Source organism: Caloenas nicobarica, chromosome 3, assembly GCF_036013445.1.
Source record: "Caloenas nicobarica isolate bCalNic1 chromosome 3, bCalNic1.hap1, whole genome shotgun sequence".
Lineage (NCBI taxonomy): Eukaryota > Metazoa > Chordata > Aves > Columbiformes > Columbidae > Caloenas > Caloenas nicobarica.
Window position 1 is genome coordinate 63,490,563 of NC_088247.1, and position 23,642 is coordinate 63,514,204.

A 23,642-nucleotide genomic window follows, 5' to 3' on the forward strand; every position below is an offset into this window, starting at 1 on the left:
TTCTCAGTGGCTGCTTGAGTAGGGAAGAGTTTTAAGTGGTTTTGGAATATCTTCACAGTCTCCTGAGAGATTCTGTCTTGAATTTGAGGTAAAGTTATATGGCTAGTCAGATAATTTGCTGGACTTGGTCTGGAGTTGTGCAAAAATGTCTTTAAGAGTTCAGAGAATACGAAATATTTCACAAAATTAGTTCATGTTTTAGCAGGGGGAAAAAAGGAAAAGAGAGGTAATCAGAAATACCAATTTTGATTTTTAACATTTAATTTTTAGAATTAAAATGTTCCTACTTATTTTTCAGAGTGGCCTTTTCAGGTGCAGTGAATAGGGGAGAGTTTACTTTATGTTTTTTCTTAAGGCCACAAAGGATAACAGGGATTATCCAATCTGACCTTCTACATTACATGCTGTAGAAAGGAAGGGCAGGACCCTCTGCTCCTGGGCCATAAGCACTTTCATATGCCTGGGGATATATGAGTGGGAGGGAGGCAGGTGCAGGCATCACGTCGGTGTGGTGAAAAGGAGTCTAAAACAATCTTATTGTTGGGTAAAACTGAGGTGTGTCTAAATGCGTGATCCACATAGTAGGTCTTATTCATCTCTCCTTAACCAAAAAACTCCCTAGCTTTATTATAGATCTCCATACATTGTTTCTGCTCAGTAGGCCATTACTGGGACACTCATCTGGTGTGACTGTCTGCAGAAACGAGGAAATCTGGCATTTGCTTATTTCCTGACTGCATTTTATGTTCACTCATTCAATTTGAGCAAGCATGTCTGCGTTTGCACAAGGCAAAGTGAGAAATCTGTTAAAAGAGATGGTGACATGAATTTGTTGAAAAGCATGGTTTCTCCCATTTAATTTCCACAGGTGGCAATGGTGGCTGGAACTCTATGGGCTGCCAAGTGGATGCAGAGTCCAATGAAAATGAGACGATTTGCTTATGCAACCACCTCACGCACTTCGGGGTCCTGATGGTAGGCAAAGTCACTGTTCACTAAGTTATCTTTCCTAGCAACTGCAATGCAGTTTTTGTCTTAGGTCAAGACAACTCTCATTTTTATTACTTGAGTTATTCCTTTTGCGCATTATTTTTAATAATAATACATCATTTTCCCCCTTATTGTCATAAAGTTATCTTTTCATAACAAAATAGTTAGTGATAAGGATTCAGGAAGTGAATACAGTTAGTAATGAAAGTATATTATTAAAATTATTATTATTTTAAAAGTGGCTAAATATTATAAAACAAAAAGTAAAATATGCCCATAAGAGTATTCTAAATTTTGAAAATATTGTACCGCAAAAGACCTGGGGTTGAGACTTCTGAGTGATACCAAAATACAAATAGCATATTATAACATCAGACTTCAAAGCCAGGACACAGTTTGGTCAAAAAGAAGGTCAGGGATTGTAAAATCAAGGCCCAGCACTAACACTTCCACTAGCAATACAGACAAAATTGATCTTAATGAGTCCAAAGGTGCAGGGGGTCCCTATCATTTCCCTTAACAATGTAATCTGACAAAAATGACATGCAGCTGACACAGGAGGGTGTAAGAAGAGAGAAATGAATGAGAAACAAGTCTAGGTAGATTTGAAATTTCAAGATCAGGAAAGTGCGAAGTTGTTTGCGGAAAAAAAAAAAAGGAGGAGAAAAAGTTGAGATGCTGTTTTCAGAACAAAAAAATAGAGACTTATTTTGTTAGGGAAAACAGTCAGGGAAAGAAAAATGTCCTACAGAAAAATGTCCAGTAAAACTGCTGATGAGGATAAAAAGTCAAAGGAGCACAATTATTTCCTTTCATCTTGAGATTCAAGGGGCTAAATTGCCCCTTGCAAATCTAGGTTTCAAATCTGACAAGATTTATATTTGTCTAATGTCAAAAAGTATAAAGCTATACCTTCTTTTGCAGAAGGTGTAAACCCATACTTGCTGTTTTCTTCTAAGTGGCTCTAATCAGCTTCAGGCATGCTTTGCAGTACAAGCCTTCTCTTGGAAAAAATCTGCCCACTGAAGCCTGGTATGAAACATGTCACTCACACTATTAGAGCCTTAAGCAAAGTCTCCAAACTGGGTGGCTGATATAGGTAGAGCATAGCCTACCAGAGAGATGAGAGGGAACCATACAGAGCATAACCCCTCTAGCACTCAGATGCCTCCAGCAATTTGCACATGTGAAGTGGTTTTGAGAGAAAAAGTCCCAACATGAAAAAGATGGAATACTGCCATCTTTTCTTAACATTTAGTGAATTTTTTACACATCATAATGGGCTGAAACATTTCTTTCCATCTGAAATGAACGTTCTTTGGCCTCTACAACATACTTGCAGAAAAGGCATTTGCTCCTGATCCCAGCAATGCTCCTAGAGGAAGTATTTGGGGTTTGATTTAACTTCTTGCAGTGACACATGGGATGTAGCCACACAAGGGAGCCGTATGCACTGACTTTTTTCAGCTTTGGCCTTCTAGAGCCTTCTTAATAGAGCTGCTCACTTCACGTCATACTCAGATGTAGATATGAAAGAGCCACAAGCTTTTTGTCTTTTTGCAAGCTAAATTGTGGTCTTGTTTCATTTTTCATCGTCAAAGGGAGAAAAAAAGGGCTTTCTTTAGGATATATTCAATGAGTCCCTTCTCTTCCTCGAACGCTTTTGTGACAGTAGGAAATAAGGCAGAAGTTCTTTGAATTTGGGCTGCATTCCAATAGATTTTTACACAGTTTTGGCTCTTCTAATTGCTTTTCCATTTGAATAATCATTTGCAAATTTAATTTATATATTAAATTCTTTTAAAATAACACTCTCCTTATATATATATATATAAACAAATTGTCATATAAAGTTGGGACAGGGTGTAAAAAGCTGCATACCATGCCTTCTTTTTCCTATGAATAGAGTGTTTTGTAGCATTTTCTTGGTTTCTATTTGCTGGATAATTTTGCTAGGGACAACAGTGACACTGATTGTAGAATGGACACCATTATATGTTAGTATTTGCTCACATTTACCCCACAGTGATATAGATCCAAACATTCTAGTTTTTTTCTTGTCCTTAAAAAAGGAAATAACACTGGCATTTATTCTCAGACGATACCATGTGGCAATTACAGTTGGACAGAAAACTGGAAAAAAAATTCTCAGAATGTTCCTGCTTTGTTTCCAATTTTTTTTAAAATGTTGTCTTGGTCACTATTTTCCTGACCAGTTCTATTTATAACTGTAGTTTGCATGTCAAAACAGACCATAAAACCAAAGAGCAATATCTTGCCCTTGGTTTCACCCATAGATGATTTGCTACATTGACTCCTATGATCTTTTAATAATGAGAAGTGATGTCAGAAACTCCCCAGAATGTTACATATTTCAGTATGAATACTTCTAAATTGCATTTTCAATGCACATTCAACATAGATATCTTCTTAAAGAGAGTATTTTATGAGCAACCAAACTAAAAAGTTAGAAAAGGGGAAATTTTTCCAGAGAAGGACATTTGAGTGGCTGGTAATGAGTTATAGGGATCAGTATCAGGCTCCATCTTTCTGCTGATCCCAGCAGTTATGATACTTAAAGCACAATGTTTTCAAGAGCTATGGGAAGGAAGTGAGAGGTGTAACAACTAAAGACTAAGTATACTCGGTAAACATGAACCCTGATGTCAGGGTTATAGTAGTATTGCCAAAGTGCTTTTGAGTTTTACTTGACTAATTACCAAGAAATAGTGTTGTGCTCCTGGAAAAGGTGTTTGCTAAAACTCATGCCTCTTCCTCCTCTCTCACATAGGACCTTCAGAGAACAGCTACACAAATAGACCCACAGAATACCAGGACCCTCACCTTTATCACTTACATTGGCTGTGGAATATCTGCTATATTTTCAGCTGCAACTCTTCTGACATATATTGCATTTGAGTAAGTATTAGTTCTATGAAAAAATCACAAAGGAAGTACCTTCATGTAATGAATAAAATAAATTAGTAGTAAGGTTGGTGTGGTTTATTTGTCTAGGAAAGGAAATAGTGTTTCAAAAAACAAAACTAAACAAAACAAACTGTAAAATCATCACAATGTTGTAAGTGGAAATTTCTTTCAAGGGGACATAAGTTCAGACTCTTTCCTCCTATTTCCAATGTGTTGTGCTGCTCAGGTCAGGTAACAAGGATAATGTGTCTCTTTGAGAGTACAGTACCCTCTAGATCCTGAACAGATATGTATTATTTTAAAATCCACAACCAGGCTTTTTTTAAAAACAAAACAAAACTTGCCTCTGTGAGCAGGTCCTAAATAGACAAAAGAAAAAAAGTAAAAAGAAATTTCCAACTAGAAAAATTACATTCTAACGCCCTTGAGAAGGAAGTAGGAAGAGAAATAAAATTGATGTGAAGTGTTACAACTTTAACAGCAGTCCTACAGAAATGTGAAAGTGACTGAAGAGAATGCAAAAATTTTGAACTGATACAGTTCTGTGAACAGTGAAAAGAGAAAAATGAAGTCATATCAACACAAAGAAACTATTCTGCCTGTAACAGGACAGGACAGAGTAGCTGCTAAAGAAGGATAGTTTGCTGTGAGGTGAGAAGAGGGTTTTCAAGTTCCAAACATCTCTAACTATTGCACTCCTATTGTATTACTTATGGTACAATGTTCTGGTCCAAGATAGCCAAAGCTTGCTTGCTCCTCAGTTCATACATTTACATGAGTATCAGTTAAGCTTACAGGTAGGAGGAGATCCCTGTGCTTTTATTTACTTTGTAAACCAGTAAACCCAGTTGCTGTAAGCAGCGTGGGTGATTGAAGCCAATTAATCATATGCACCTGTATTTCTCCTGATAGGAAGTTGCGACGAGATTATCCATCCAAAATCCTGATGAATTTGAGCACAGCCCTGCTCTTCCTTAACCTGATCTTCTTGCTTGATGGTTGGATTGCTTCGTTTGACATAGATGGCCTCTGCATAGCCGTAGCTGCACTTTTGCACTTTTTTCTTCTGGCCACCTTTACGTGGATGGGACTAGAAGCTGTTCATATGTACATTGCTCTAGTGAAAGTGTTCAACACCTATATACGGCGATACATACTGAAGTTTTGCATCATTGGCTGGGGTGAGTTCAGTAGACGCAGTGTTTACATAGCATGTATTTGAAATTATTCTGTATAAAAGCTCTCTTTTACAAATGCAGAGCAGGATCAAAACCAGCCTGGCGTTGCCTTCCCCCCGCCCCATGGGCGTGCTGGTGTGCAGCCGGCCCTCTCTGCCCCTGAGCTCCCCTGTGCAGCTCTGTGCAAATACACCAGAACTGGCGCTCTCTGTCCGGAGCAGCTCACAGCCCGAGGAGAAGCAGAGTGACCAGATAAACTGGTCTTACTTTCCAGAGAGGCCAGAATGGGAGCAGGGAAATGTTAGTGCCATAGCAGAGATGGAGAACTGTGGCACACAGTGAATTCAGAAACTTGAAGTTAGTACAAAGCCTACAGGGATCTTTGCATTGACTTTCAAAAAGCTTTCAATCCAGCTTAAAGTTTCTTGCTAACAAGTACAAAGCCTATGGCAGAATCAGAAACAACCAAAATTTCCTGAGCTTCAACATGGTGTTTAAACCACAGAGAGATCCTGCCTGCCCTAAGCAGTGTACAGTGCAGGACTGAAATGGAAAAATGTAAAATAGAAAAATAACTGCGAGGCTCGGGCAGCAAGGCTTTTATTCTTCATTTTTTTCTATATCAGGAATCTGTGCCTTCTGCCTGAATGCACATATTGTGTTTGAAATAATACAACACAATACAAAACCATTAACCTCATGGCTAGAGCACTGACCTCAGTCCAGCTGATAATTGATGTCTTTCCATTGGCAACTAGCATCCTCTTTGGCAACCTCAGCAGAGGACAAGGACTGAGTGGTCGGAAAAGCAAATTAACCTTTTCCCCTTTGAATCTGTTTTGTCATAGCAAGGATAAGACATGTAAATAAGGCATGTCAGGAAACGTATGTTTCTTTTGTGTGTTGCTGCACCACTCTGCACAGAGTTCTCTTCTGCATAGTTGTTAATTTTACCAAAATATTCCCTTTAACTTGTTATTAAAAAATATAAAGTTTGCTTTATTTTGGGGGGGACACAACTAAAGGATATATAATGCTGTGGAAAAAGAGAATACTTTTACAGTTGAGAGAAGCAGTGGAGAAATTACACGTTCAAGTTCATGTTCCCCAGCCTAATCAAGTGACATTAGCATCTCTGAAAAAAAATCCCTGAAAAACATCCCAATACCATCCCTCCATTAAATCTCATTTTTGTAATAGTTTGTTAATCTTCTACCCACTATATTATGAGAGCCCGGGTGCAACTGCAAATTTAACTTTGGGTACTAAGGGAGTTTATTTTACTTTAGTTTCCATATCATATGCGAAAATAACATTTTCTACCTTACAGAACTTTATGACGCTTATTCACTAATGAGCATTAAGCACTTTGAAAGATTTATACATTTGTACTTTTTAAAACATTGCTTCCTGCTAATTCTCTGTGCAGTTTTCTGACACAGAACTACCTCAAGATACTCTGTACTAAAGCAGTAGGGATGGAGACATCAATAATTCAGCTTTGGATGGTGATTTTGAAGGTCTAGGAGATCTGAAAGTAACCTGCAAGCTTTCCTGTGTTACAGGTTTGCCAGCTCTGGTGATAGCAATTGTTTTAGCCAGTGCTAATACAAATGCAATTAATGTTTATGGCAAAGATTTATATGGCAAAGATGCTAACGGGCAAGGAGGAGACGACTTGTGAGTATTTTTTTAATCTCTTACAATTTAGAATTTACAATCCAAAAAAGAAATTAGCATCAGTCAGTTTGATTTGGAAAACTTAGAGGTACATTAAACAAGCAAAGTGGGCAAAATAATTGAAATTGTATGAATCCGAAGCATGAAAAAGGCTATAAGAAAAATCGGCGGGAAATCTGCATTACCCAATGCCAGGCACAAACACTCTTCTAGCAAAAGAATAATTTGTAAGTTTTGTCATGAAAATAAAATAAAAATATCTGTCTTGGTTTATCTTAAATGAAAGCAATAGGCTTTAGGTAAGAGCAAAGAAAGAAGTAGTATAAAAATAGTCTCCTTTGTAAACAAAACAGCCATTTGTCAGTGTTGTTCAATAGCTTTCTATGTTCTTCTCTTGATCTTCAGATGCCAAAATTTTTTATGACTGTTATCTTGTCTTCTGTTCCTTTCCTGGCAAAGCTTCATCATGATAAATAAAAATGTCATTCTATATTTTTATTAAAGTAACATGCTAAGCATTCTGGCCATTTGCTGCTAGAGGAATAAGCTAAATCTCTCACATGTCTGACTGTCAAATGGCTACCTCAAAGAACTATCCATCCTGCTGCTTCTCCTCAGACGTATGAGTTCTTCTTTAGTTCAAGAGACAGAAACTTGAGATTTTGGCACTGAAGGTCCAAGTTTGCCCATTCTGTTCCTAAAGCGTCCTATGCTTCACACAGGTGAAAATGGTGAAGCTACTCATACTGAGTCTAAACTTTCCATGATGGGATTCCAGTTCCCACAGCTTGGGGAGGTCAGATTTCCTTTTTAATTAGTTTTAACTAAAATGAGGTACAACCATCAGATTTCTGACATCATAATACTATGGGCCATAGTCATTTAAGATGCCACTGTGCTATTTACAAAAAGAAAATGTACAAAGGTTTCATTTTAAAGTATAGCTCTGCATCAGTTGTATCAGACATAGACTGATTTTCCTTGTAGTCTTATAAATAATTGGAGTATAGTTTGCACTATCAAAAAATTTTTTATATCTTTGTACTTTTTTACAGCTGCTGGATCAAGAATGATGTTGTCTTTTATGTGACTTGTGCCGGCTACTTTGGAATCATGTTTCTGATGAATGTTGCCATGTTTATTGTGGTGATGGTGCAGATCTGTGGGAGGAATGGGAAAAGAACTAATCGGAGCCTGAAGGAAGAGATCCTGAGGAACCTCCGGAGTGTGGTCAGCCTGACCTTCCTCCTGGGCATGACGTGGGGCTTTGCCTTTTTTGCCTGGGGTCCCTTAACTCTTGTTTTCCTTTACCTCTTCTCAATTTTCAATTCATTGCAAGGTAAGCTGAATTTCTGGTTTGTGAACAAATAATATTCAAGCTGTTGCTGTTCTGGGACATATTGTGTCCAGTGATTTGACGAGGGAACTCAGATCCAAGCTCTCTAGATATTTACTTGATACTAAACCATCATTAATTCCTCCTTATGTGGAATAATGATACCAACTACAAATGGGTTGAATATCTTAGTTAAATTAATTAATGTTTCAAGGTCTTTTCCATAAAATGGACTGTATTATAAACAGTGCTATTTCTAGCTAGCAATCTGTAGTGATCTCTGTTGAGATAGATGCTGTATGGCCTTCAGTATTTCCTTTCACTGATTATAACAAATATAGCAAGCCTCTTTCCTTAATTTATTCCTGTAGGGAATCTGTAAAGCTCATAACTGTTTTATTAAGGAATGAGAAGCTCATAAAAAAAAATTCAGTCGTGTTGCAGTGTGGAGAGATAGGGGATATTTTCCGGTGCTTTAAGGAAATTCCAGTGGCTGTCATAGCTTACTTTTGTTTCCTTTACTGAAGCTTTTGAATCTTTTACTTTTCCAGTGTAGTTCATTCTTCTGAAAAATGCTGTAAATTGTAATCACATGGTTATAAATTATGGAATTATATAGCCAACATTTAAAAGGATTTCAGCTCAGAGCTAAAATTTGCATGTGTACCAAATGACGTAAGAATCTCCACCTCCGCTTGCTCTGCCCACCAATAAAGAACAACTGAAAACATAACAAAAAGAAAAAGGACATTGGAGGGGCAGGTGTTATGCCACACAAATATTGAGATAAAAAATACATTTTCCCAGAGTCGGCAAAGTATATTCCCCTTATGGAAAAAGTACTTAATGTTACACTGTGTGGATTTTATCTGTTACAGTTGAGATGTATTTACTGCACTAAGAGATTTATTGAGTTTTCGTGGAAAGAGAATAATGTTGTGGATTTTGGTTTGGGTCAGTTTCAACCTAAAATGCTAGGCAAAATGGCAAAAAAGTGTTTGGATGTGGTGTTCTTATTTAAGTCTTTTTCTCCAAAGGGCAGATTCTGATACTCCCCTAGCAGCATAATGAAGTATTTGCAGCAACGTGTCTGTGTTAAAAAGGGCCTAGAGAGACTAGAAGTATGGGAAAAACATGAAAAAGGATTAAAGCTCTGAAAAGCATGCCAAGGATCAAATTCAACAAGTTCTCAGTAACCAGAATTTCCAGTACAATCAATTAAGCTTGTATGTGCAGTGTACACACAAGGTTGGCACGACTGCTCAAGTCTCTGTGGGATAATAGCACTGTTCAATGGGAACTGAATATTTGGAAAGCAATTAAGTCAGAAGATTAAACTAAAAAACCTGGGGAGTAAATGCAAAAAGAAGAGTGATGAACTTTTCATGGGTTGTGGTAGCAATGATGACACAGTATATGTTCAGGCACATCATATCAAGCACAGGAAGTTATATAACAATCCTGTATCTGAAAATGCTTATTGCTGTGTCCAAAAGAGCCAGGTGAAGCTAAAGAAACAAGGAAGAGGATATTTAAAATCACAAATAACTGGTGCAGTGCACATGAAGCAGTAAGGGAATGGAATGGAGCAAAGAAAAATTTAGGATTTGTATCAGAATGCATTTCCTAGTGGCAAAAAATAGTTCGGCATGGCAAGTCTTTCATCAGTATTAGCATGAGTTTAATTATTGAGCCCACAGTAAACATGTTTATTCTCTCAAGTTTTTGAAAACTGCGCTAGTATTTTAAGCTATACCTGCAGCCTCCATCAATCTAGTTGTCTGCACACTGGCAGTGAAAAAGTTAGTTGCAGCAACTACTAGTGTTACTGTACTTTCATCTACATAGGAAATGATTTTTCTCTCTTTGATGCTCAGAGTAAAAAATCTGGGAACATCTCTTTTTTGGCTGCTCATTTATATATATATGCCTGGGCAAGCCAAATACTTTCAAGTCAGAGCCAAGCTAGAGACAAGCCTAGGGTCTGATCTGGCTCTGGGAAACAAAACCAAAGCTGTATTACTAAAGCACATCGTAAACTTAATGAATAATGAAATACAGAGAAAAAATTTCAGAGACCAAGCCCAGACAGGGCAAAGGCAAAGTACTTAATGTAGTACATTTGGTTTGTATTACTATAGACATACATATTTTCCTTTTTAACCATTCAGAATGTTCCTAACATTCATCACAATTTAACTAAGTATCAATTTAGGAAGTTTGTAGCGGTGTAAAAGTCTTAAGAGGTACTTGGAGCCACAAACAACTGCATATCTCTAAGCCTGTAAGAGCTGCCAGTGATTGCATTGGAATTACTCGGTGCTTAAAACAAATAACACACAAATATTTTACTAAACACAAACACAATAACCATAATACAACAGAGCTTGCATATGGGATGCATTAAGGTATGTTTGCCTTTCTCAAATTGTGTATTTCTTTTTTTTTTTCCATGAGCTCTTGAAAAATTTTGCAAAAAATGTGTTTCATGATACAACCTTTACCTAAATTTAACTGATCTCAACGGTCTTATCCTGGCCTCATGGCTAGAAGCAAATGCAAGTCCAATTCAAAGACAAGCATTCATGCAAAAGTTGACCTCACTACTTTGGAGGGGAGAGGATAATTTTATGCTTCAGAACATTTTTTTCCAAACTATACCCTGCCATTGTGTTCCACCAGCTGAGACATAGTAGGCGTTAGTATAGGGAGCTATTCATGATGATCATAAAGGAACAGTCTTACAGGATGGCACTTAGCCCTGTTTGCCCACATTACGTAACATTTATTCATGTTTAAGATATAATCATGAGGGATTTGGCAGTAACATTTTGCCATCAGGTGTTCAGCCCCAGGTTGGCTCTCTCCCAGTGAAAAAGAGTAAAACAAGAACAGGCCAAGCCAGAGAATGATGGAAGATTCCACAGCTGGTGCCTGCCTGGGAAGTGCCAGGAGCAAATGAGATTTCCAATTCCTATATTTAGCTCCAAAGTATCTCTGTAGAATGATGAAATCATACCATACGCCCCGTAAAGACCTCGTTTGCCACATGACAGATGCTTAGCTTTTGTCTTGAAAATAAAAATTATACAATTGCATGAGAAATACGGACTCTACAAACACATTGTTAAACACATTTGTTGCATTTGTATGCACAAACCAGGTAATTTTCTTCAGAAATAAGTAGCTGGACAGCTAATTATTACTTGTGAACATATTCTTACCGTTTTCGTAATCATTTCAAGTACATGCATGTGATGCACACAAATCCAAGCTGCTTTTTCAAGGCACTCTTTAGTGCCAATTACAAGACGTCTGGATTTAAAATACAGCCCACAGTTCTGTAGATGTGGCACAGGAGGAGATAAAATATGTTCTTGCTAATATAGTAGTGTCTGTATTTACTTTGCAATCTGGCTCTTGCAGTTCTCTTGGGTGCAAAATATTCATTTGGTTGTAAGGCAAAACCTCTTAATTATTTTCCTCTAAGACTGAAAAAAAAAATAATTAGAAGATCCACACTGAGCTGGATCTAAATCAACAGTGTCAATAAAAGGGGTCTGGTTATCTCTCTTCTGATATCTCAGACACTCATATAGCAGCTAGATGATGGGAAAGCTTTAATTCATGTCCATACCTCTTAAATGAGGCATAGATGACAGTAAGAAAACTTTAACATGTTTTTCCTTTGCTTGTATTTCATAGTCTTTTGTTAGCAGATTATAGTTAATCTGTTTGTGTATTTACAAATACATGCTTCATTTGTTGTTTATTTGCTTTCGTCACAGGTTTATTTATATTTGTATTCCATTGTGCTATGAAAGAAAATGTGCAGAAACAATGGAGAAGACATCTCTGTTGTGGCAGATTCCGACTGGCAGACAATTCAGGTAAAAGCAGTTCACAACTTCTCTCCTTAGATACTGCAGTAGCCCATAAAAGTCCAGGTGAACAGCTTGCTGTGTTATTTTTAATATAACACAATGTAAGCCAGAGATGTGGAAAAATATATTAATCATAGGCTGTCACTTAACTTCAGTACTAACAATTGCCAAGGGACTTTTCAAGTATCACTTCATAAAAGTTCTCAAGTCTTCTCTTTCAGTTTTCCATTGAAGGCAGCTGGTAAATTTTGCAGTGCTATAAGCATGGTTTTGGAAGGCCTTTTAGATCCTGGGAGAAACTTAAAAAAAAGGAAAAAAAAATACTGAGATTCAAACTCTGTCATTCAAAAGCCAATCTTATTCCTTTTCTCCTACTTTGCAGTATGTTGACTGAATCGTGTAGACTGTCGGGTTGATGTAGGAGCAAATCTTAAAAGGCAGATAGAAATACTTTTGCCTTGATCGTTGCCTTTTCAAACTGTTCTTTTACCATATAATTCAGAGAGACCATTAGAGACTCAAAACATAATAAATTCCTTTAGCTGAAGCCTGATTAGGTTACAGTATCGAAGTTTATCTTTTTCTGCAACTCTCAGAAGAACAATTGGTTTGGATGCTTTGAAGTACAACACTGAGGACACTGTTTATAATCTGCTTCACCTTTGGCCATCTCAGATGGCATCAGATTCCTGCATTTAGGCAACTGGATCTTGGTTTGCTTTATGATGTAATGATTTTGGACTATATAATTCTTCCTCATATGGTTCTTGCTCAATGACCAGGGTTGAAATCTACAGTTGATGTAAGGTGGCATCAGCTCATTGCATAGTGAGTTAAGCCAGTCTATGCCAGATAATAGCAGTGCTGCAAGGCCTCTAAGGTTTGTTTCAAGGTTTTAAGTAACTGCTTTGCCATCAAGAATTTTGCTTTATCTTGCTCTGTTTTGTTTAGGGGATGCATTCTCACTGTACACTATGAAACATTTATGCTTTCACTTCATAGTAAGAAAACCTGATTCCTGATTTCAAAGAGTTAATATGAATTAGGAAAAGTGTATTCATTCTGATCAGACATCCGGATCATTTCATATGTTCGTTTTCCATGTGGTTCATGCTGTAACTCCTGAACTGGAAAAATCAGATGGATCAAATTATTTCCAGATTTTTATGCTGCTGTTGGGCAGCTTGTGGGTATGATAGAAATAAAAACCTGAAGGATTTGAGTACTTCAGTGGTATAGTTAATGTGCTGTCATTATGCCTGGCATTAACCAGTCCATCACCACCAGCTGGTTTTATTCTCCATGAACCTAATACAGTTTTCAGGCAGAACAGTTAAAAATATGCCAAATGTGAACTTACATACCTATCTGATTTAAGTGTACTTTAGGGTATGCTATGATAAAGCAAAGAAACAAGCAAGCCAAAGCCTTGCAACACTGCAGATCAGACAAATAGCAACCTATACCCTATAGCAATGATTTAGGATAAAATATTTGCCTTGATTTCAATCAAGGCTAGCATGGCCCATGTGTCTTTGGGTTGGATTTCTCTTTTGTGAATTTAATTACAGGACAGTGAAATACGGCAACGAGACTGAAGTGTGAAACTATCTGTACCAGCCTACAAGTATATGATACAGAAGTAGTTAAGATACATTTATGCTACTGGCATTGAGACACGTGATGAGTTTCTCAGTGTCAGTTTTCCTCAGTAATTGTATTGGTATTAGTTATTTTATTTAATTTTGGAAGTCATTCCAGTATATGATCCTGTTGTTTTAATGGTTCAGACAAAACTCTTCAAATGTGAACTACTAAATACCTGTTACTATTCATTGTTATTAACAGTGCACCAATATGCTGATCCCTATATGAAGTGCAAATCCACTAGTATGTAGTATCTACCTTAGCAGATCAAGCCCTCAGACAATAAAAGCTCTGTAAATGCTCCTATTCATCCCTTTCCTATCCATCCCTTCAGATTTCTCTGTTCAGGTGATGAAACTTCAGTGTCCTTATACCACTGCAGATCTTCACTGCTCTCCTGCATACTGGAAAGCCAGCTCTTACTTACAGTTCTAACATCCAACAAAATGATATTTAGCATGTTAGAGCTACCAATTTGAACTAATGTAGTTAACAACAAAGTAAATCAAGTTGGAATCATTCTTGTATTTCTTAAGAACCAAAGTGGCTACCTGACAGGAAAATGATAGGCTGTAATAAGTAATGTTAAGAAATGCATCTGATACTAGAAATGTTCATAACTGAATACATTTGTCATTTAGTACTGATGGTAATTATTTATGTAAAACTATTCAATCATTTTTAGATTGGAGCAAAACAGCAACCAATATTATAAAGAAGAGTTCTGATAATCTTGGGAAATCCTTATCCTCTAGTTCCATCGGCTCAAATTCAACCTACTTAACATCCAAATCAAAATCTACAACAAATACATACTGTAAACGAAACAGCCATACAGGTGAGTTCTTGCCCTGTAATACAGTGCATTTGTAAATATATTTCATGTTAAACGTATAGTAGGAATTTCTACGTAAAAGTTAATATGAGGAAATGTCACAAATTAATATATTTTCACTCTTTTCAAAATATATGTTCCTGTTTAATAAGAATCTTAACCCAATATACAATACATCTAATTTATAGTTCTGATCTGAGTATGTTGCCATACTAAACAAAGTAGGTGTGACAAAGCAAACCTTACTTTTTCTATAGCACTTTCACCTCTTTGGCTAAAAGAAGGTAAGTCTTATTAGCCCATTGTAAACCCAAGGGTAGCCAAAGCACAGAGATAGGACACTCGTCACCCAAGTTAACACAAAAACTAGCAGCACAGCTGGAAGTAGGCATCAAGTCTTCTGAATCCCAGTTGATTCACTTGGTCAAACTGCTTCCATTTCACTGCAACACATTTATGGGTAAAGCGACAAGTGGAGGCTACTTGGAAATGGGTACTCTGTTCCCCAGATACGCATTGTCCTTCTCTTCTACAAATAGCAAGCCATATCCACTGCTTATTTATTTAGATGTCAATGGTGAATGTAATAAAAGGGCCCACCCGTATTCCACTCATGCCATGAAAATGTGCTTGTTTTAAGAACACATTAAAGGAGCACAAAAAGAGAGGGGCTGGAATGATTTACAAGTCTGTTTGCTCATATCTGAGATAATATTTCAGAAAATCACTTAAATAGTTCAGACTTTTTGCTACTGGGTTTTTTTGAACCCACGTTTTTGTCCTGTATGAAGTCATATAACATCACAGAATCTTCTTCTAAAACATAGCAGAAATAAAATCTGCACACATATTTAACCCAAAGGTGTTATTTTCTTGCTTTAAAATATTTGTTAGAAGCAATCCTTTAGATATGAAATAGATGACTTAACCCTGCAGACAGAAAATTCCCATTTGTACTCGTGGCAGATCGGCCTTTAGATCCTTGGCATTGGGATTAACAATAAAAATATACTTAAATGTTTTGTTGAACTCTGGGCTTTTTCTCAGTCTGACAATTAAAGAGACTTAGTGCTGGAGTTTTTGTAATGCAGTCTTGAAGCAAAGCAATAAACCAGTTCCAGATACGAAGTTAGAAGAAACTTGCAGTCAGGAACATGCTCATGTTCTTTCTTCAAAAGTGGTGAGCTGTCCCATGTATAAATTATTTCCTAGAAGGGATTATAGTTGGTAATGTAATCATAGCTTGTAATGTGATATTTATTGGACATGAAGGGAATATCACAGTTTTCTCTATATTTTAAATATTTTAATAAGTTTTGTTTTGACATCTGAAAAAACACATTTAATTGTGATAATCCAAAGGAATTTTTACTAAAGTTAGGGTTTTTAATACTGACATATGATCTCACGTGTTAAAATAATAAAAAATAGCATTATGATTCTGATTTTTAATACAGCTAAACTTCTCAGTTTGATGTTTTAGCTAAATTACAGTCAAATAATGTGATAGCTACATGTCTTGGCAGCTCTTGTTAATATAATTATAATGTGCTCCCTGGAATTGACACAAGCATTCATGTGTTTGTGGTATAGATAATGTCTTCTAAAAGGCCCTTTCCTCATCAGTGGTGGAGCATTACAGGTAAAGTGAGAACTGCTTTTGCTGAATGCATGGATTGTACAGGGTGGAGGGATGCCACTTGCATGATGTCCTCATTGACACAAAGAACTTTGCTAATCAGAAACTTTGCTTATTTCTCACTATTACATCTTGCACCACTGATGCTAAATCAAAAATAAGTGTGCTTCCAACTCTGGGTGTCTGAACTCTGCATAGGGCATGAAGCATTTGGAAGATACCATTTTAGAAAACAGACCATGTCCTGACATTAATGCCTGTGTTACAGTAGTTTGGGGGAAGAAGATTAGGTTGAAACACCCATACACAAAACATACATGAAAAAGTAAAGACAATCTGATTGAGTCCTATAAAAGCTTTAAGTATTTTTAAAAGTTATTACAGCAATTTTAAGATATCGTATTTCTATGTAAACTATGGCTATTATGGAATTAGTCTTCTAGCCATTGTTTTTTTTTCATATCCAGTCACACCCAAAATTTGTGTGAAGGACAAACTATATATGTCTGAAAACCTAATATCAACTGCTGGTTGAATGCAGAATGCACCTACTGGGACATGAATATTGAGTGGACCCTACCGGGTGGACAAAATAAATCACTTTGGCATCATGTGGCACTGCTGTCTCTATGAGACTGACACAAACTTGTTATAGATACTACATAAATACCACATTTAAGTCTACTGTGAATTAGAAGTTAAGATTATATCTGCAGAGAATTTAGGGGTACAGCTCCTATTTGCTTCACTGATATGGGATTTTAACCCTGTAATTGGGTGGGAAGCCCATTGAGCTAAAAAAGAAAAAAAGGCCCCCACTGCTTTCAAAAGCCTTACATAATTCCTGTGCCTGCAAATTTCATGAGGAAATAACTGGTAAAATAACTGGTATTTAACAATTTAATGATGCCTTGTGAAAATAAGTGTACATATCTGCAAGGAATTTCAAAAACTTTCCCTAAAGACAAAGAATTAACTTTTCATCATTGTAATAAGATACTCAGTATGTAGAAAGACTTCAAAAGATAGTACCATTAGCTAGTCAATACATTTGAAAAGCACACATAACTCAGCAGTTTGCTATCAGACATGGAGTTATTTGCTGCAATTCATGGACATTCTTGCGTGCTTTTAAAAAATCATCCTGATATGCCTGAACATGCTTGTTTCTTTTTTCATGAGTAAAACTGGTTTGATTTCTCACTCTGCAATCCATTTCTCCTTTGCAACACTTTATACTCATTTATGGCTTGATATTATGACTTCTGCAGGGGTGGGTTACTTTTCTGTTTATTTATAATTAATGTAGTTCTGTAAGAAAAAAAAAAGGTATGAAATCATAGTTTCAGTAATATGCTAAATTCTTAAATGATCCTTTACCAAGGAATTTTTTAAGGTGGTTTCACCAAGGTCTTGTAAGCAGCCATCAAAAAAGTCACTTGTAGAAACCATTGCTTCACAGGATACTCCCATTTTATGGTCAGCTTCTGATGGCCCAGACCTTGCTTAGGTTAAGAGAATTAATTCCAGCCGTATTCACTGCAGCGGAAGAGACAAGAAAGCTCATTAGGACAACATGCTGGAGCAGATGAGGCACAGGCTCCCTCTTTCTCATAGCTCGCTCCGTGAGCTCTACCTACTGGCCGTTCTCTGAACAGCAACACTGTCAGCCCCTGAAGCACACTGCACCAGCCCGGCTGGGAATTTGCCTTGCTCCTTTTTTCCTTTCAGCTCCACTCGTGGCTCATAGTACACGAACTCTGGAGGGATGCGAGTTTCGTGCATCTTTTCCTCCCCACAGTTGTTCAGTCTGTACCTTCCACATGATGGAAAAGACAAAGCGATTCTAGGCAAGCACAAAGTTTAGGCCACTTTCAGCTCTGGTTATCTAATTTAAGATGCAAGTCATCTTCCGCTACATTCTGCACAGAATACATAATTTCTGTGCATAGCTTACAACCTCCACTGTTTAAATAATTAAATCAATTTGCTGTCACTTTCCACTACTTTATTATGTGGGTATATTATTTAGCAGATGTTATGGAGGTCACTCTTTTTCCAGTGCTGTCAAAATGGTTTTAGTTTGTAAGATTCAAAGCATCAACAGCAAATTAATATATTAAGGCTCATAGGAGTCAGTTACACTTTAGGCAAAATAGTAGGGGGATAATTTCAAGAAAGACTTGAGAGGTCTGCCCACAAAACCAGGTGTCTGAAAAGAATTTAGAAGCAGCAATGCCAAGCCAAAAAATTGTTTGTTGGCTTTTGGGGCAGCAATTTCATTCAGCAGTAGAGGCAATTGAAGGCATATCTATGTGGGAGTGACATGCCTCTTAAACTATTAGTTTGCTTAAGAAGCCCTAACTTCTTGTTGTTGATTTTCCTTTTCCTAGAGAATGTTTTTCTTGACAAGCCATCTTCAAAATTTGCCCAAGAAGATGGAGAACAAACATCAATCATCCCTGTCCACCAGGTTATTGACAAAGTCAAGGGATACTGCAATCCTCGCTCCGAAAATTTCTATAAAAATATCATCATGTCTGACACATTTAGTCACAGCACAAAGTTCTAACTGGGCTTCTGAATTTTTTGAACCAAAGGACGACAGAAGTCTGCCTGGAACTGAGAATACTGGATGTCATAGAATGTGACCTGTTTAGGTTTTTTTCCCAGTTTATAATGTTCTCCTGTTAACAGCTTCCACTCAAGGACCAATTCTCTGTCTTTTTACTGTTGTGGAAAAAGACAATTTTCCACCATGGTATTGAGCTGTTTTCAAATGTGTGCCAGCCAACATGATGTCTGGACAGCTAATTGTAATCCTGTGTAAATATTTTTTAAGACTGAAGAGCCACAAGCCTAACTCTAAATTATACTGTCCAAACAGAAGCAAGTCTTGACTCCTGGAGAAAACAGCAGACATGTCACACAGTACAAGCAAGCTCTTATTGAACAGTTTACTGATGGTCTTTTTCTTTTGAAGAATATGGATTTTCCCTACGATAGTTAGATTCTTGCTTCTTGACTGTCTAGAGCTGTCTGTTCTTTATTCATACATGAATAAAACCCTAAATCAGTGTTAAAGGGTTATTTTAAACCATTTTTGACTAAATAGACCTAACCATGCAAATCTTGCTTACCAAAACACTATGTGCTCTAAATTCAGGCTATTTTGTATCCAAGTACATAGAAAAACCCTTATTACATAGAGGTGCTGGCTGAGAAGGGTGTGCAAGTTGCTAGTAACTTTGCAAATCTTAAACCCATTGATATATATGGAAACGTACGGTCGTGCATATAACTCGCATCGGTGCAGAGCAAGTACGCAGGTAAATCCAAAGTTAACACAAAGTCATTTGTCAACATTTATTCATAGGTATGTATGAAATGTGGCATCTCCCATCGCAACACTTGTTACACAATGTCTATGCCAATGTGTGTGATCCTATGTTTAGTGTTCATTTTCACTAAACAAATTAAAATACATTCAACTATATATAGATATATAAATATATAGGTACATCTCTCTCCACACATTTTTATAGTAATGCACCCAGTAAAATATTACAGAGGAAACCACAATGTGTACCACAGAAAATCTAAAAGCAATGAACTGTGCTAAAGATTAATTCTTTGTAAGCACACGGGTTCATTTGTCAGGCTTTGTACTTCAGATATACTGTGTGTATGGACACCTCCATCAGATGACATTGCAACATTAGGATAACCTGGAGTACATTTACCAGTAATAAATAAATAAATAAATAACATCTTCCCGGTCACATAACGTTATCAGTATCCCCCTCCTGCCCCTCCGGTTCAGTGACTTGATTGAGGTTGTTGGAAGTAGAGAGTTTAAACAGTGTTCAGGCAACATTAGGGAATTTCGCATTGCTATACTGTATGCATAACAACACTGGGGGGGCAGGAGGGGAGTGTCTGTGTGCAAAGAGACAAGAGCATAAGATGCTTACTTGTTTCACTCTTTACAAATGTGTACAGGTTAGCATGTGGCCATGACTGCCGAAAGTGCACCTCTCACCCCATGACAAGTTTTATAAAAATTGTAACTGTGTATGTCACTGAAGCATGGACCAAAAAACATCAGTGGTATTTTCAAATGATATTTTCAGAGGATAATGTCTCCTAATGGAAATTTTCATTTTTTTTACCAAAATATTCTTAGCCAAATATTTAATTTATATTATTCTGAAGGTGACCAGAAAGTCATGCTGTGAGATTTTCAGTTGCCAAGCAGGTGGATGTTCAGTGATTAGGGATGTGGATTTGTGCCTTTCTCTGCTCTTTGCACGTGCTTTTGCATGCAGAGAGTCTTTAATGCTGTGACCGCACAAATGGCATATTTTCCCTGGCTGGAAACACCTGGTGGGAGGAGGATGGACTGACAGTATTCTGTCCAGAAACACTGCTGTCGCTACACGTAACTTAACGAAACCTCAGTCTTGGAACTGCAAAGACTTACATGGTGGTATGAATAAAGTCAACTCGATTCATTTAAAATGTAATTGTTAACAGGGAGGAGTGTTGTCAGATATCTTTAATAAGGGAAATAATTTAGGGAGAGATTATGTACTAATTTAGGGAGAGATTATGTACAAGCATTTACTGAACTTACATTTTATCATCCCACTTGCTTAACTACTGTAGATAATAGTGTTCGCATAGCAGCTTACTGTGAGATTTCTACCTGATTAAGGTGTTCAGAAGTGAAGAGAAGAAAAAACAAACATTCCAGAAAAAATGAGGAATCGATAAAACATAATAGATCAGTAAAATATAAATAAAAAGCAAACACAGAATCCTGACTGAAGCTGAGCTGTAACCAATCAGTTTAATGGACAGCTACCTGAATTTTTGCTGAATTAAGATTTTTTTTCTCTTTTTTTACTACCATGTAGTAATCTTAAATGGTCTGTGTCAGTTAGATGCTCTTGAATGCTGTCAATTCTACAATGTAAAGCGTCTATTTTGTAGTTGACATGCTGTAACCTCCCTTGTATATATTTATTTATTTGTCAGGTTAAATGTGTCAAATATATTTAGCTATATAATGACTGTTCTTGTTACTTTAAAACTAAGCTTCTGCTTCATCATGAAAGAGGGAAAGAATCGTTTCTTATATTTTTTTTCCAAACACCTTGTGAAACAATTTACCGTAGTTCCATCTTTTACAAGTATGAGGAAATATGTCAGCGTAATTTGTAACGCTAGTCAGTGGAATATAGTATAACAGGTTTGAAGATGGACTAAAGTGGAAAGAAACATTTTCAAGTAAACATTCTTGATGTTAGTGTTCCAAATAATTAAAGTCTTTTAATAGTGAATGGTTGATTTTTTTTCCTCCTTTTTAGTGTTTAATGGCAAAAATTACTGAGTGGAATTCTGGAAAATAATCTTGTGTTTATTAAGTATGTGAGACAGGTACATGCCTAGCCAAAACGTTGGAAATAAATGTGCCAGACTAACTCTGCCTCATCAGAGGAATACATTTTGCAGAATATTCCTTTCCCTTTTGTGACTTACTCAGTGCCACATCCAGTGAACAATCTGAAGGTTACACAAGTTCATTTATTGATGGTAGCAGTCATGTCACAGAAATGAAAGGAAAATCAAGGCAACAGACAATATGCTGAGGTGATCTTTTAGAAGTAATACAAATGAATAATCTAAAACTCAGGAGTTATTGCTATTCATATGTTTATTTCCAGCTGAATGTAGTCCCTCATTATCAATAACTTGATTTAACTTGTAATCATACTCTGACTGATCACTGTTGAAATATTTTAGTCAGCCAGTCACTTGATTAATACACACTAACGTATAAACAATAAAGGTAAAACACTAATGGCCTACCTTTAAAGGTTTACCTTTAAAGGTTTACCTTCAAAGAACATGGAAACCTGCTGAAAAGTGTCAGATGTCCTCTCCCATATTTAAGTCTGATCACAGAAAATGCACAGTGTATGAAGATTTAGAGGTAATATTTTTTAGAAAGCAATAAAAAAACCCCTATGATAAGTGGCATTTATTAATGAGGATGCTGAATGTGCCTGTGGACAGTAAACACTACCCTTGAGCTTTATGTCTTGAACGGTGTGGGAGGAGGACTCTGAGGGAAGGAACACAGGTTTTTTTTCCAAGTAGGATCTTGGCAGATGCTGAACTTGTAAGGAGTGATTTGCAGCCTTTGGGGGTGGATTTATTTTTTTCCTTGTTTCATCACTTTTAAAATATCAAGAACAATTTTATTTTAATCTTCTACTGTTAACAGCTTCCTACTGTGACCCATTGAGTTACATAAAATGTCACTTTTTTTTTTTACTTTCAAAAGGCTGATCTATAACCAGACACATCTATGTAATCAAAAGAACAGCTACTGAGTTACAGGGCATCAGCATGTCATTCATGGAGCCATTATAAAAAGTTGTTACTATATATAAAGACCTAAACCCATATATAGGTCAGCAAATTAGGCAAAGGGCTTAGAAGTTAACATCAGGGAAACTAGTCATGCAAACCGGTCTGTGAAACAGCTCTTTCCTGCCCAGTGCTACAGCTGATGTTGTACGAAGGAGACTTTCCCCTTCACCCTCCACTTAGTCAATCTTTTGCTACTCAGTCAATTTAATTTTCAGGTCTCTTGACCCCATCGTAGCACTCCCATCCCCGGGACAATAATTTGCTGCAGTGCTAGGGAAAGGGGAAAAGAAAGAACAAAGGAAACTGAAAGGGAAAGAAGGGAAAGGGTAGTTGGCAAGGCCTGCTCTGCATCTTTTTACACTTTCCATGTGTTTCCTTGCTGCTTCCCTAGGATATATCACCGTGACCAGTGATGGAGACAGGCAATTGGAGTAGGTGGAATGCACTGCCATGGGTGTTTGTGCACCCATCAATAAAACTAGTATTTTTGACCCTCCAGCTTTAAGCTAAAGATGGTTCTTCAAAGCAGTAATTTCAGTATTTCCATTCTTGGAGGCTAGCCTAGCAATAATATCTCTGTAGTTCAGGAAGAACCTAATGCCTCCCACAACAAGAAATCAGTCTGATAAGATTCAAGCACCACACCAGAAATAGCTAAATAAATCTCATGGAAACGTTTTCTGGAAAGACAGACCTTCCTCAGATACATCTCTTTACTCAAAGCCAATGCTGCCATTGTTCTTAGTTTAAACCCAGATTTAGTACTCATGAAGAGTGTACATTGTGGTAATGTCCATATGGATTATATAACCACAGCCATCTGACAGCAATTTGAATGACACAGTCTTCTCTAGGAGTGTCGAATTGCCTACACCACAAAATAAATGCCAGTTTGAGTCTTTAGCATCTACCAGCTAGCTTAAACTGGGCACTTTGTTTCCAGACTATTCTAATAAGAGTTCTCAAAAAACATAGATAGAAAAGAGTTCTCAAAAAACCTGACTGTATCCCATATGTGAAGTGTAGGAGAAAGAGCAAATGCTGATAGCTCTGCTCTGATGTTTTCCTCCACTGGCAGGTTTTC

General features: G+C 37.0%; 1 protein-coding gene across 4 annotated transcripts in view; it reads left to right on the forward strand.

Annotated features, from left to right (window-relative positions):
* The window catches only part of ADGRG6 (adhesion G protein-coupled receptor G6), a 113,872-nt gene extending 92,483 nt beyond the window's left edge, over positions 1–21,389 (forward strand). For 3 of the 4 annotated variants that reach the window (XM_065632139.1, XM_065632136.1, XM_065632137.1), the window contains 8 exons: positions 869–975; positions 3,782–3,909; positions 4,831–5,099; positions 6,662–6,776; positions 7,832–8,115; positions 11,901–12,002; positions 14,329–14,481; positions 18,511–21,389. In XM_065632139.1, the coding sequence (XP_065488211.1) occupies positions 869–975; positions 3,782–3,909; positions 4,831–5,099; positions 6,662–6,776; positions 7,832–8,115; positions 11,901–12,002; positions 14,329–14,481; positions 18,511–18,689 (1,337 nt within the window). In that variant the 3' untranslated portion in view covers positions 18,690–21,389. Of the gene's footprint in view, positions 1–868; positions 976–3,781; positions 3,910–4,830; positions 5,100–6,661; positions 6,777–7,831; positions 8,116–11,900; positions 12,003–14,328; positions 14,482–16,071; positions 16,121–18,510 lie in introns of all 4 variants that reach the window. The other variant, XM_065632138.1, reaches the window with a different exon arrangement.
* The last annotated feature ends 2,253 nt before the right edge of the window (positions 21,390–23,642 follow it).